The following is a 14,213-nucleotide window of genomic DNA, read 5'->3' as shown; positions in this document are numbered from 1 at the left end:
AGGACTTGTCACAAGCACAGTCAGAAGGTGTCTGCAAAATGCTTTTTGATCTGACTACATCTTTTCTTATGAGATCATTACTCTCCTGGAATGAGGTTCCTATGCAGAATACCCGTCAGTTTGTCATTATTAATTCTACTAGGAAGGAAAGCAATTTAGTCTAAATTTTAGTGCTCAATGAGTCAGAACCAGTTAGAAGTCACCTCTGGGTACAAAAGCCTTCACAATGTGGCTCTGCAATACCAGGCGCTCAGTAGCAACTAAGAAGCTCTTGTAGACATCAATATTTTCCCTTCTGTTTTCTGCTTCCTTTAGCACATTTTTAGAAGACAGGAATGCAGACTTTTTTTACCTTTATTAAATAAAGATCTTGATCAGGAAGACAAAATGGGGACACATTTTGGTCACCACACAATGGAGTAAGGTGTTTTTGAGTGGTGGCTTAATTCATTTTAAATTACAAAGAGACATCAATATCACATTGATAGTCTGTCCACAGTGATGCTTGTTACTTCTGCCCTGAGCTGGGTCCAAAGTAGTGAAAGTTAATCAAATTCAATGTCCCTGTTTTGCTCTCCTCTTGTGCTGGGGTTGTAGGGTAACTAAAGGAGGCAGGACAGAGCTGCTCTCATGCTGTAGTTCTCCTTGGACTGGCTGCAGACAGGCAGAATGGTATCTCCAGACCTGGAGGAATTGAGGCAAGTTCTGAGAAGATGCTGAGCTTTCCCCTGCCCTGTCCTCCCTCTGGTACTCTGGGCTTTGCCAGCAGCTTGATTATTTCATGCTGTGCACACTCCCCAGGTCACACTCCCACACAGGAGAAGTATTTTCTTTCCTCCCTGTGTTTGATTGCCACTGCTCCCACGGTCCGTTAGCTAGCTCAAACTGATATAATAATGATTCACCAGCAAAAAACAATCAAACAATTTCACTGGCACAGGCATTAAGACTACCTTGTGTTTAACTACTGTCCTAAATTCAACCAAACTGAAAGCACTGTAGATCAGGAAGGGAAGAGGCAAGACACCCTTAGCTCTGCCCCTGGGAATCAAGCATGGAGAACAATGCCAAGGGGACAATGCCAAGGGGAGACCAGAGTCTTCTGTTCCCGTGGGTACAACATGCCCAAAACAAAAAGAACAGGAGAGGAAAAGGCATCCCCACTTGGAGAGCTGGAAAGGCATGTGACAAACATTTGAAAGTGTTTCAGACTGATCCTTCCCCCTTCCCTGGGCTGGTTCAGCTCTGGCAGGTGCAAGTCTCCACAACCCTCTATTAAGAGCCACAACCAAATGCAAAATCTAACCCCAAATTATTATTATTATTATTATTGTGAGTCAGAGAAGGCTGAAAGGACCACTTCACAACCCTGATTGGATTCAGCTGCAGAGTTCGCCATTGGCAAATTATCTCTGTGATCATCGTGACAACGTTGCAGGGCTTTTAAAATGTCCTGACACGTGCTTTAGTATAAGCATCGCTGGATTCTGGCTGGTTTCCAAGAAATGAATCTCCTCAGCAAATATTCTGCAGGGTGAGCATAATGTGGTCTGTAACACAAATGAAAAACACGGCTGTAGTTTACCCTGAGGGGGACACTGATGTGATGATCTAAATGGGCCTTTCTGGGCCAGATTGCCAGGATTGCAGGAATCCCTTGTGGGCAAGGCTGGAATATAGGGTGAGAATAATTGGGAAACAGCAATTAGCTTCACCCAAGGAGGTTAACGAGAAAAGAAAATTTCCTGCTATATCAGTTGTGGTCACCAGCCTCCCTCTCCTCTCTCTGCCATCCCTCCTCAGGGACAGTCTGCAACCCCAGCCCCATCCAACAACCCTTCCCAATGCTGGGATGCTGGTTGCAGGACAGACCTTTTATTCTCTTCTGTTGGATTACAAGTTTTGCTGTGCTGTGTTATGCTCTAAATTTTATTGCAGAGATCTATGAGACAGAGATCTGCAAAGTGGAGAGAGCCACAGTTGCTCGCTGGGACTGGCTGCAGGGGAGCTGGAATTGCTGAGCCTGGAGAATGGTCAGAGAGAAGAAGGAGCCAGACCCTTTCCAGATGTGCACAGTAAAAGGTCAAGGGGCAAGATGCAATGAGGAAAATCTGTTTGGATATCAGGAACAAACCTTTTTTGCTCCATGGTGGTCAGTGGTAGCATGAGGTGCCAAGGAAGGCTGTGCTTATCTGTTCTTGGACATCCTCAAAACCCAGCAAGACCTGCTCTAGCTTTGAAGATGGCCTTGCTTTTAGGAGGAGGGTTGGACTAGAGACATCCAAAAGCCTCTTTCCGCTGAATTATTCTACATTTATCTCATCCTGGTTTTGCTTTATGCTTCTCCTGGAAATACATGAATAGTTGGGGAGACACAGCCTGGCTCATGTTTGCTCACTAGATGCAGCAGCAAATGTTTGGCAGTCTGCAGGTAAAGCTCTGCAGGCTACAGCATTGGTGTGGACTGAGGGAGAGGAGGAGGAAGGGCAGAGTAGCTGCTGGCTGCACTTTTTCTCCTAGAAAAATGCAAACAGACTGAGGCCCAGGAACTGTTTTCATGAGCTGGTCATGTACCCACACAGTCTTTCCCTACCAGTGGGATGTTGGGTGTAGCCCCCAGCCTGTGCATCTTCAAGGGCCCAGTACTGGGCCCATGCAGCCAATTGAGCACCTTCTCCTCTACTGAGGCCCCAGGATTTGTGAGAGGCCCTGAACTAAGATGGGTCCCACTGAGCAGATTTTCCTCCTCTATTCACCCTTTGCAGAGCCACAGTTAACAGGGGTGCAGTGCTGAACCCCATGGGAAAGGGGTGGCTGCAGCACTGTCACAATGCTGGGGCCAGAGGGTCCCCAGGGTACACACTGCTGCAAGCAAACCTCTCTTGCCTGGACACAGTTACAAAGCACTTTTTTTATTTTGTTGTAGCCTTTCCTGGTGCTGATCTTCTGGTGTCTCCATTTCTGTAACAGCCTCGTGTTTCTCAGCCCACCTCTAAAAATCTGCCGGAGCAGAGCAGGGCAGTGGAAGGTATTTTCATTAGGGACACACATGGATAATGGCCAGATTTTCATAGAATCGTAGAATGGTTTGGGTTGGAAGGGACCTTAAAGATCATCTAGTCTCAACCATGGGCAGGGATACCTTCCACTAGACCAGGTTGCTCAAAGCCCCATCCAGCCTGGCTTTCAACACTTCCAGGGATGTGGCATCCACAGCTGCTCTGGGCAACTCGTTCCAGTGCCTCACCACCCCCACAGCACTGAATTTCTTCCTAATACCTAATCTCAACCTGTCCATCAGTTTGGTGCTGGGGTGGCAAGTCTGTGAATCCCCAGCCCCTTCTCCACCCGCCTCGGGCAGCTCCCAAATCCCAGCGGCCCGAGGCCTGCGGGGCGTGGAGGGCGCGGAGCCGGGTGCGCTCGCTGAGCGGCTACAGACACTCGCAGCCCCTAAACACGTATTTTTGGAAGTTCAAGAGCGAGGAGGGTCGCGGAGGCGAGAGGTGTGGGACAGGGGCTCCGCTCCGGTCCCTCCCGGGGAGGGGTTCGGCGGGGCTGCAGTGCACTGGGGCTGCCCCGGCCCCCGCGGGCTCAGTCGGGCGGCCACGCCGGGCAGTGCGGCTGCGGCGGCACCGTTGCGCGGTGCCCATCCCGATCCCGGTCCCGATCCTGATCCCGATTCTGATTCCGATTCCGATCCCGCTCCCGATCCCGCTCCCGATCCCCGTCCCGATCCCCGTCCCGATCCCGATCCCGGTCCCGCCCCGTGACGCCAGCCGTGATGCCACAGGGGGAGGCCCGGCCGGCCCACGTGGCGCTGACGCGGCGGAGGCGGGCGGGCCGGCGGCAGGTGAGGAGCGGCGGGCGGGGGCGGCCCCGGGCGGGAGCCCCGGGCTGGTGGCACAGAGCGGCTCGTGTGGCCGGGGCCCGGCCGCGGGGGTCAGCACGGCCTGGGCACAGCTTGCCCCTCCGACCAGTCCCTGGCCGGGTGTCCAGGCCCAGGCCCTGTCAGGGCATCCAGCACTGACAGCCAGGCCCAGGCGGGGTGTCCGGGCCCAGCGGCCCTGTCACTCCTGAGTGGGGCTGGGGGAGGCTTTTGGCTCAGGGGGCAGGAGCATCTCTCCTATGAACAGAGACTGCAGGAGCTGGGCCTGTTCAGTCTAGAGAAGACTGAGAGGGGATCTCATTAATGCATGTAAATATGTCAAAGGTGGGTACCAAAAGGATGGTGCCAGACTTTTTGGAGGTGCCTAGCGACAAGACAAGAAGTATGACCATAAACTAAAACACAAGAAGTTCCACCTCAACACAGGGAAGAACTTCTTTATGTTGAGGGTGGCAGAGCACTGGGACAGGTTGCCCAGGGAGGGTGTGGAGTCTTCTTCTTTGGAGTCATTCCTGAACTCTGGACATGTTCCTGTGTCACATGCTCTAGGTGACCCTGCCTTGGCACGGAGGTTGGACTAGATCATCTCTAGAGGTCCCTTCCAACCCTGACAATTCTGTAATTCTGTTTGGTGAGTGAGCAGGCAGATATGAGGGAGAGACAAGCAATGGGGCTTGTGCCTCCATATATAGCTCTGAGTGCTTGGGCTGCCCTGCGTGCAGCCAGCCCAGGCCTGAGAGGCCTGGCTTTGGGGTGGTGCTACTGAATCCTCACTATGCAAGCTTATGTGCTTATTTTGAACAAGGTTATACATAAAAGGGAAAGCGAAGAGGAAATTGTCACAAGGACGAGCATATATGAAGAAAACGGGGCATAAACGCTCAGGGTGATCTAACACGGGCACAAGCAGACCCAGCTGTAGCCAGACCTCCTGGCCTTGCCTCCTGTCCCTGCCATGGCACTGACACACACCTTGACAAATTGGGCCTGATATCCCCCAGCCCTCGCTGGCAGCCCATCGCTGTCCATGCATGTGGGAGGCAGGAGGGGGTGTCTGGTTCCTCTGGCAGCATTTTCACGATTGCTCTTTGTCCTGTGTGTCTGATGGAGTTGCTGCCCAGACAGGATCTGCTCTGAGCTCTTGCACAACTGCCTCCTGCAGTCTGAGTGAGTTGTAGATAATATATATCTAGACAGTGACAGATTTTGGGATCCAGCTCTGACTGTCATCATGCAGTGGTACTTTCCATGTTACTCCTGCTCTGCCTTGGTTTCCCCATGGGAAATGGGGAACAAATTGGCATAAACCAGCACACACTTGCAAGATCTAATCATAAGTCTTGACAATCAAATGCCTGGCCCTTGACGTTCCCTGTTGCCTCATGGTTCACCCTCAGTGCATCTCTAATCATGCCAGTAAACGTAGTGTTAATGCATTTTCAGCTCATTGCTAGGGGATGAGAATGTTTTATTGGGGGGCAAAGTTTGTTAGCCATTTCAGTTTTGCCCTTTGCTTTCTCAGGTACAGTGGACCTTATGAAGGCCAAGCAAAGAGCTGGATGGTATTTTGTGTGAGCAGAGGTGAGCAGCATCCAGATGTGGGGAACTACAGAGACAGGTAACAAGGGAGCCTGATACCTTTGAAAAAGTTAGGACACGGAAGGGGACTGGTCCTTGAATTGTTAGATCCTCTACCTTAATTCCAGCCATGTTTGATTTTGATCACTGGCATGAGTAAATAATGATTGAGAAGCTGTTTTAACTTTATAGAGGCTTATAATTATGGCCAAGGGAGGAAAAGTCACCTGTTAAAAGTTATATGAGGACCAGAATAAAGGGCTACCAAAGATCTGTGAGAAAATAGCTTCTCTTTCTCTGGAAACTGAAGACAATTTTTATTGTAAAGTTTGTGGAGGATTTTTTGAAAGAGTTTTCTTATACTGTGGGGATTATCTAAAATAAATGTCCTTCTCAATATGAGTTTCGTTGCTAATCTAGCTTAGTTTTGTTTTTAATATTGTAAGCAAATCTTTCAACAGGGAGAATACTTTTTAAATTATTTTTTTTGTCCTTGAGAGAATCTCTTGCTTACTAAGAAAACCATGGCTTTTCAGCAAGGAGCTTTATTAAAAGGCAAAGCCTTGTCATGCCTTGCCTGTTTATATGAGACTTTTAGATTCCTAGAGACAAAGCACAGGCCAAGAATGGAAGCTGTGTCCTTATGAGTTTGTAGAAAGAGATTCTTTTCTGCTGGCTAGTCGCTATGTTGTTGCTCTCTCTCCTTTGTGTTTTACTCTATCAGAACATAAATCAGCAGTAACGTTATAGAATGTTACAGCAGCTCATTGCAGAGGACAGACAGAAACAATCACAGTATTATAAAGTTCCGTGTAGCTTGCAAACACTGTATAAAAATATGAAAATTGTCCTGGAAGTAAATCTGAGGTGTAATCTAATCCCAGCAAAGGGACAAGATAATACCAATTTGAGGATTCAGTGCCTTTTGACCTTAATTTGCTTCATGTGGTCTGGGTTTTGAAACACAGTGTACCTGTGTGGGCAAAGTCAGTCACACACAAGTCTCGTGTGCTCTAAACTTCCTGTGATGAGACGTGTGAATGGTGGGCTTGGATTGAGATTTTTATACCTGAATGCATCAGATCTTGGTTCAGTTCTTGACTTGGTCACAGCTCTGCTGTGTGATCTTGGTCAAATCGTGTCTTCTTATGGCTTGTGAAGGGGAGGCAGCTCTTCTACCTTCCCAGTTAGATGGCAAACATCACAGGGCAAGGATGTACCTTATTGTGTTCTGGCATAAGACCATAATGTCACTTGGGACTCCTGGTAGTTAGGGAGATGTAAATAGAGTAAGTGCCTGGATAAGCAAAAAATGTTTTAGACTTGCATGCTATTTGCTTCTCCCATCAAGATCTGTTTGTAGACATGGCTGTGAAATGAGCTGTGAAATTAACTGGTCAGAATAAAATACTGCGTAGTGTGGCATTCGAGCAGCATACAGCCTGCTCACCTTGCCTGGAATGTGACAGTATTAAAGTTTTAAGATCCCAGCACACTCTTAAAAATGTGAAAGAAGTGGATAGAGAACTGGGAAGAGGCTCCCTTTGGGCACCCTTTGGAAATATGAGTGAAGAAAAGATGGAAAGAATCTCTGAGGAAGTTCAGGTTACTTGATTTTCATAGACTTTCTGGCCAGGCATCCTCCACAGCTTGGGCATTCTGCAGTCAGTGAGTGGCTTCCCCTGCAGCTTTCTCTTGTGCCAGCACAGCAGCACGGCCTGGTGCGTCACTGTGCAAGGTGCTCACAGCGGGCCCTGGCTGGAGACACTTTTTGGGTAGCAAACTGAGAGGCTGATGTTCACTGCAATGCCAAAGATGCATCCATTGCAAAACCATAGCCAAGGAGTGCGACTGGCCTGTGCCCTTGTTTTCCCCTGTGATCCCCACCCCTGCCTGACACCAGCTGAGATCTGCAGAGCATTTGCCAAAGGTCTTTAAAGGAGGTTCCCATAAGTTGTCCTCTGGCAGTCCCTTGTGAGAGCTCAGCGTGCTGTTCCTCCTGTTATAGTTGTGTTCTTCTAGATGAACACAGCCCAGAGGTGAATGTGGCCAGTGAATGCATCCCTCTGTGTCCTTGGGAGCAGATATCTTTTGTCTGAGTTAATCCACTCACCAGTCCACTATGAAACTCTGGGCTATAGTGAAACTTCTAAAAATTGCATTTGTAGTTGATCTCTTCCTGAGTTCCTGATGTCATGTCTTGCTCTCCCAGCAGCCTGAGCATATAAACCACAACATCTCTGACCCCAGAGTGAAAAGACTGGAAGTTTCTCTCAGTGCATGTCACAGGTGGAGCTACTTCTGATCTGTGGGTACTTGGAACCATCCACATCGCATGCCAAGCCCTTTCCTGGCTGTCATAGGGAATGTATGAGGTGCTGTGGTTCCTGGTCCAGTCCACATGCAAGAAGGGTTGGGCAGTGTGTTAAGCTCGTGTATCACCACAGGGCATGCCATCCTTCACCAGGTGGGAAAGATCCTTTACAGGGCCGACCAGCTGTGATTCTCTGGCCTTAACCTGATCCCTCATTCTTAAGGAAAATGAGTGAAGTGACAAGATGGGCAAAATTCTGATCTGAGAGGGATGATATTGGCACAGTTGTCCTCAAGGGGAGTTTCCAGTGGTGATGGTTCCTTGCCTGTGCATGTGAGTGACTTGGAATGGTTGGATAAACTGAGGTTTTGTGCTTTCTTTTAGTTGTAGGTAGGAAGATGAGTCCGAAAATTACAACAGAGCTGCTGAAGCAACTGCGGCAGGTGATGAAGAATCCCAAGTATGTCCAGGAGCCTGTCCAAGCCTACATAGTGCCCTCTGGAGATGCCCACCAGGTATGGATGGATGGATTGATTGTGGGAACGATCATGCTTTCCTTCCCTGCAAAAGGTAAAAGCCAGGGATAACTGAAATCACCCTTCGTTCACTTGCTTTAATGGTTACAGCATAAAAATCTGTGTAACCTCAGAAATATTCTGTTGAAAAATGTTTCTGGGGTCTGTTCAGGAGACTGAGGTTTTTATGTTCTTGTCCACTGGAGTGGACAGTCTACCAACACCTTCTCATCAGATTGTCTCCAGGGAACTCAAATTGCAGAAAAGAGAGCTTGCCAGAGCACTTGCTGTGGCCATCCTGGCTGTTGGGAAGAATGGATTTACTGAGTGAGGAACAGACATTATCTAGGCTTTAGTTTCCCCATTAGCATCTCCCGATCAACACATACTCTTAAGTGATGAAGGATTAGTTGCAGAGTTTTCCCTTTACTAGATCAAGTTCTTACTGGAATTTGCTGCCTTATGCTAAAGCCCTTCAGATCCCACATGGAGGAGCCTTTGGAGAGGCAGGGAAGGAACAGGCCACAATGATGCTTCGCTTTCCATGCTTCTCTGCATCATGTTCTATGCTCTTAAGATAGGAGGGAAATCTGGGCCCAGGGTGGTAACCCGTGGCAGTAACTGTGATGTGTGCTGCTTCCACTGTTAAGATTTTTGCACTCTGTGACATAAATTTGAAATTGCTGAACTGCCTTTTACCTCCCCTGCTGGCTCATGTGCTAGTTTTACTCTTCTGTTCACTCTGTTAAGAGACCCAAGAACTGCTGAGGGTTTTTCCCACCTCAGCCATTTTCAGGAAACAAAAGACCTGAAGCTTTCCTGGCTCACACCCAAAGCTCCCTTTTTCCCCAGGGTGCACAAGAGCAAAATGCAACTGATTCGGAACCTTTGCCCTTGACTTGGCACTGGGGTGAGCCGGGTCCAGACTTGCCTGTGCCCTGGGACCATATGTGCAGCATCATGTTTCCTCTTAGGGAGATCCAAACTTGGGCAGGTAGGGGGAAGGCGTTTTCTGCAGCTGCTATTGTCTGCTGCATTCCTGCCTCAAGCTGCCTCTGTCCATATATAACTCCGGTTTCATTTCACTAGACATTAAATGCTGTCATGTGAGTTGAAGAATGTGACCCTCAGGACTTCTGGGTTTTTCTGTTGCTTTCTTTTCCTTGACAGAGTGCAGTTAAGCAGAGAACCCCATGTTGCTATTTCCTGCCAGGCAAGTTGGTCAGGTTTCTCTGCAGAGCAAATCTATCTGAATGGAAACGATTACTGAACACTGCTGATCCTGGTGCCTCCTGACTAGCTGGTGCAGGATTTCTTTTCTGTGAGGTTTGGGAATTGGTGCAATTTTTGCCATTGACGGAAACCTGTTGATCCCAGAACAGCCTTACTGATTCCAGGTACACTGAGATAACCTGAGATTTGTAGCTTCCCCATGTTCCAAGCAAGGGTTTGTTTGCTGTGTGCAAACAAGAACTTTACAGCCCCACAGTCAGATTTTGGTCTTGGGCAGCTCCTTCCATGACTCAGAACATTGTTCTTGGGTATTTAATGATACCCAAGTGTTTGGTGGCCTAAACCATTTCCTCCCCACAGCCTAAGCAAGCTGTGTATTGCCGTCCTTGCCTCAGCTATTCCTGAGGCTGTCCCGGGATCCACATCACAGAACTTGTCAACAAAGAGGGCTTTCCCTCCTGTGGTGTTGCCACAGGGTTGGACTGGGGGAAGCTCTATTCCCTTCTGGGTAGCAAAGGAACCCTGGGATTGGACTGATGCTGATACAACTCGATGCTGCAACTTGCTGACTAATTTCTCTTTGTAACACTGGGATTGTTTGAGCTTTGAGTTCTGTCATGCTTTTAATACTGGTTTTCCTGCAAGGCTAGGAGGCTTAGATTATAATACTGCCAGGAATCCTGCCACCGGTTGTATCCTTTGCTTTCCATGTTTAGTTGTGTAAGGAACTGAAAGACTTGCAGAGCTTCTCAAATGCAGCTGGCTCTGACTCTGGCTTAACCAAAGCCGCTAATACCTTGGATTTGTGGCTCTTGCAGTCAGCCCTGGATGTTGTCTGGCTGCTTTAATTTTTGCAAATTTTGATGCTGGTGATAAGAAGTCTGAAGAAACAGACTGTTTCCTTGGAGACCTGGGTGCTCCAGAGGCAGATGAGAAAGGAGGGCAGTCCCAGTCAAAAGTGGGATGAAGTCCATGCAAAGAGTCCCACTTCCTTTCATGAATGCTACGTGGATCTTGTGTCTGCAGGTATCCAAAGATGACAAAGGGGTGAAAAGCCATGTTTTTGGGAAAGAGGCATGTAAGTCCTTTGTGGTTTCGTTAAAAATGTCTGTCAGAGCTTTTGGAGTGTTGCAGTGCTAAATGCAGGATCCATTTTTTATGTTGAGTCATGCAGTTTACATTGAATCTGGAGTTTGCCCATATGGAAGTATTCAGAGATTGGAGGAACTTCTTAATGGGAGGGAATGATGTTTGGATTAGAGCTTGGGTTTGGAGCCAGTTACAGCTTAACTGGGGCTGGCTTCTACCTCCAGGCCTTGACTCAAAACAAATTTAGTCATATCTGACTGGTCTTCCACATCAAGGAAGCACCTGCCCAGCTCAGGGCCCTATGTTTGGGTTGGCAGAGGTGCTGTCTTCTGCTCAGGGCTGGCTCCTCTCACATACACTTGTGCTGAGCTGAGGAATCAGCAGGGCTATAAAGCAAGAGAGAGCTTGTGCACAGGTTGTACTGACCTGTTCCAGTTCTTACCAGTGCAGTTTGGTTTTTGGCAGTGAATACTGACCTCCCTGCAGGTACATGGCAGTGTTTGTTCTTTAATGACACCAGTGTTGTTAAAGCTAAGGGTAGCGAGCTGCACTTTTCATTGCTGATCTTGGTTGACATTCGGCTAGAATAAGCTTTAACATGTTAATGGCTTAACCTTGCAGGCTTTGGGGTTAAGCACCACTGATATTTGGGGTTCTTTCTGGCTTAGATGAGCATTTTTGTGATGTAGCCTCAAGTTTTGTCTGCTGGACTGACAGGTGTGGTGAAAAGCAGATGTAAAAGCCTGAGGAGGGCCAGGTTGAAGGCCATCAGAGCTGCAAGACAAGCCCCAGGGAAATACCTTGTTCTGACTGTGCTGTGGTCTCTGCTTTGTTTGGTGTACACAGGTGTTCCCCTGGTAATTTTAGCTTGTGCAAAACATGGGTTCATCTTTGCACCGTGGGGGTTGCTGCTTGAAACAGAACAGGTGGGTGTGCAAGAATTCAGGCTGACAGATGAATGAAGCATCTTTCCCTTCAGATCCCTTATACTCCCTTTTAAAGCCCATTTGCCTCATGCCCTGGATTTGGCTGTGGATGGGACAGCATGAGGTAATTTCAATCAAGGTCTTTGCTAATTTGGGTCAGCTTTTACCAGATCTAAAACAGATACACTTGTTTTTTTCTTTTTATATTTTTTTGAACTGTTTTCGCCCATTTCACAGTTTTGTGTTGCTAACCTATCCTATGTGAATGTGAGATTCATGTCTGCACAAGCAAACTAGCCTGTAGTCTCTGCTATGTCGGTCAAGAAAAATGGAAGAGAAATCACTGCTCTGTTTTGGAATGTACTTAGTGATATGTCAGGCTGAATAGTTGTTAGGAAATGTTGAAATGGGGAATCCTCATCGCTCTGCCTTCATGTTCTGTCGTGCTGCTGTGAAATGGGCAGCGGGGAAACAAACACTTGATTCTTTTCCCTGAATGACTTTGTTCTCTCTGTCTGCTGATGCCTTTGTTATTATTTTAAAGGGGGTTAGTGGTGAGAGCGTGCTGTGTGGGGCTGAGGCAGAGCTGCCCCATCAGCTAGAGTTGTGCCAAGGGCAGTTCTCTCTTCCCAAGGTGGGTATCCTGACCCCTCTCCTCTCCACAGCTGCTGAGCATATGTCACAGCTCAGTGGGGCTGGACAAGGAAAGGCATGGGAAACTAACTGGTCAGAGATGAGGTTATGCATGGTCTCCATACCCCCCTCCTTTCTGCCAGCTTTCACTAGTGTTTGGATGAAATGGAGGATTTCTTTGGAGCATATCCCAGGAATCTTCTCTGGCAATTGAGAGCAAAAGCTGCTCAGCCAGATCCTCTTTTGGGCCATGAGATTTGCTGTTGCAAGGCTCCATTTCAAAATGATAGTGGTGAATGGTTGGTAGCTGCTGCCTTGGGGCTTCTCCCAGGAGGGGAGAGACATGGCTGTTCTGGAGGGGGTTTGATCATGGCATGATTTGGAGCAGAAATAAAGAGCTGGTCTCAGGTGCTGTGATTTGTGCTTCCTCACTGCTGTGCTTTGAACCCTCTGCCTTCTTCAGAACAGTGAAGAGTAACAGATTTGAAGGGAGCATTTTCTAACAACCAGGTGATTCTATCACAGTAGGAACTAAAACTGCCTGAGAATTGGGCTATAATTTCTTATCTCAGTTTGTAAGATGTTTCTTTTGCCCCAGCACAGCTGGGTGCAGAGAAGCTTTATGGGCTGAGAAACAGATTTGGGTTTCTAACCATTTGTAAGGTACAAATCCAGGGGTTTTGCAGCTCAAACATTGGTGCTGTCAGCCTGGATTAAGCTAATTTGCTGAGTTGCACTAGTTAATTAACAGGCCTACTCAGCAGTTCTGACCTCCAAACTTGCCAGAATGGGGTCCCATAAAAAAGGCTTGTAGGCCACATAAAGTTACAGTTGTTCTTTTAATTTTGGCAGCTCCTGAGGGTATCAGATGTCTGTGCATTCTCAAGGTCTTCTACAATACTGCCAAGGGATGTGCCCACAATCACAGCTTGTGATAGGTTTGGGATGAGGATGGACTAGTAGCCTTTGATTCCCTATCATCCATCAAACCATGTGCTGGCGTTTTTTGCTGTAGTCTGATTTTGAGTAGGCAAGGGAGGAGTGAGAGGATCAGCATCTATTTTTGAAAGGTCCTAAGGATTAAATTTTTTACAGTTTTACCACTTTGATTATTTTCTTTCAATGTCATTGTTACGGAAAGGAATTCCTGTAAATGCAAGTGAGGGGACTTGGCTGGAGATAGTCGATTTTACAGATTTTATGCACTGATTAGTCTGGTCTCCAAGATCAAGGAGTGCCTCTGGTTTCTCTTCCTTTTGCATTGCAGCTTCAAAGGCATCATTTGTTTGTTGCCCAAAGGGGAGGCTGAGTGTGAAATAAAGGTCTGCAAACTCTGAAGCACTTCAGTGTTTACAGATGTTTGTGGGAGAAAAGTGCTGCAGCTTAAAAAAACCCACCAGTTGAACATAAATACAGTATAATCACAGATGATTAAATGTTCCAGTGGAGTAGAGCCTAGGATTTTTTAACTCATTTTGTTCTCCCTGCGGTGTCCTTTAGGAGAAAAAGCTTATCAAAGTATTTGTCATCAGCTGATCGGGTTTTTTTCCCCTGCTGCTATAAATAATTGCTGCCTCTTTTGTTTTCTAGAGCGAGTACATTGCACCCTGTGATTGCAGAAGGGCGTTCATCTCTGGATTTGATGGCTCTGCAGGTACCTTTCCAGAACTTGAGTTCTTGCATAATTCTCCTATAAAGAAATAGTTCCATTCATGGCATAGAGGCAGGATGGAAAAGGAAACCTATCCAGCTTGTTTGGACTGTTTATTCCCATTTCAGCATCTGTAGAATTATGTCTTGGCTACCCTCTGAAATTATGTAATATCAGCAGAATAACAAGTTTTCAGAAAATGTTTGACCCCTAAATGAACCTCTCTTAAAGTAAAATCCTGTTAACTCTTTAATGTGGTGCTCATAACCTGCGGTCATTTCTTTTCATGTGCAGCCAGTACGAACAGATTTTTATGTTGCCCGTTTGGGCTGGGTGAATAGTAGATGGACTTTAGTTGGCCTTTCTGTTTAAATAGACCCAGGGCCAG

General features: G+C 47.4%; 1 protein-coding gene across 4 annotated transcripts in view; it reads left to right on the top strand.

Moving 5' to 3' along the window:
• The first annotated feature begins 3,407 nt into the window (after positions 1-3,407).
• XPNPEP1 (X-prolyl aminopeptidase 1) overlaps positions 3,408-14,213 on the top strand; it is a 31,207-nt gene continuing 20,401 nt past the window's right edge. For 2 of the 4 annotated variants that reach the window (XM_027648114.1, XM_027648110.1), the window contains exons 1-4: positions 3,784-3,850; positions 5,409-5,504; positions 8,163-8,293; positions 13,765-13,828. In XM_027648114.1, coding sequence (XP_027503915.1) covers positions 5,483-5,504; positions 8,163-8,293; positions 13,765-13,828 — 217 coding nt within the window. In that variant the 5' untranslated portion in view covers positions 3,784-3,850; positions 5,409-5,482. Of the gene's footprint in view, positions 3,497-3,783; positions 3,851-4,186; positions 4,211-5,408; positions 5,505-8,162; positions 8,294-13,764; positions 13,829-14,213 lie in introns of those variants that run through there. The other 2 variants (XM_027648111.1, XM_027648112.1) reach the window with 2 other exon arrangements.

The sequence above is a fragment of the Corapipo altera genome, unplaced genomic scaffold, assembly GCF_003945725.1.
Source record: "Corapipo altera isolate COAL_440 unplaced genomic scaffold, ASM394572v1 56, whole genome shotgun sequence".
Lineage (NCBI taxonomy): Eukaryota > Metazoa > Chordata > Aves > Passeriformes > Pipridae > Corapipo > Corapipo altera.
Note: the sequence above shows the minus strand (reverse complement) of the source record. Positions and strands in the feature narration are given on the sequence as shown.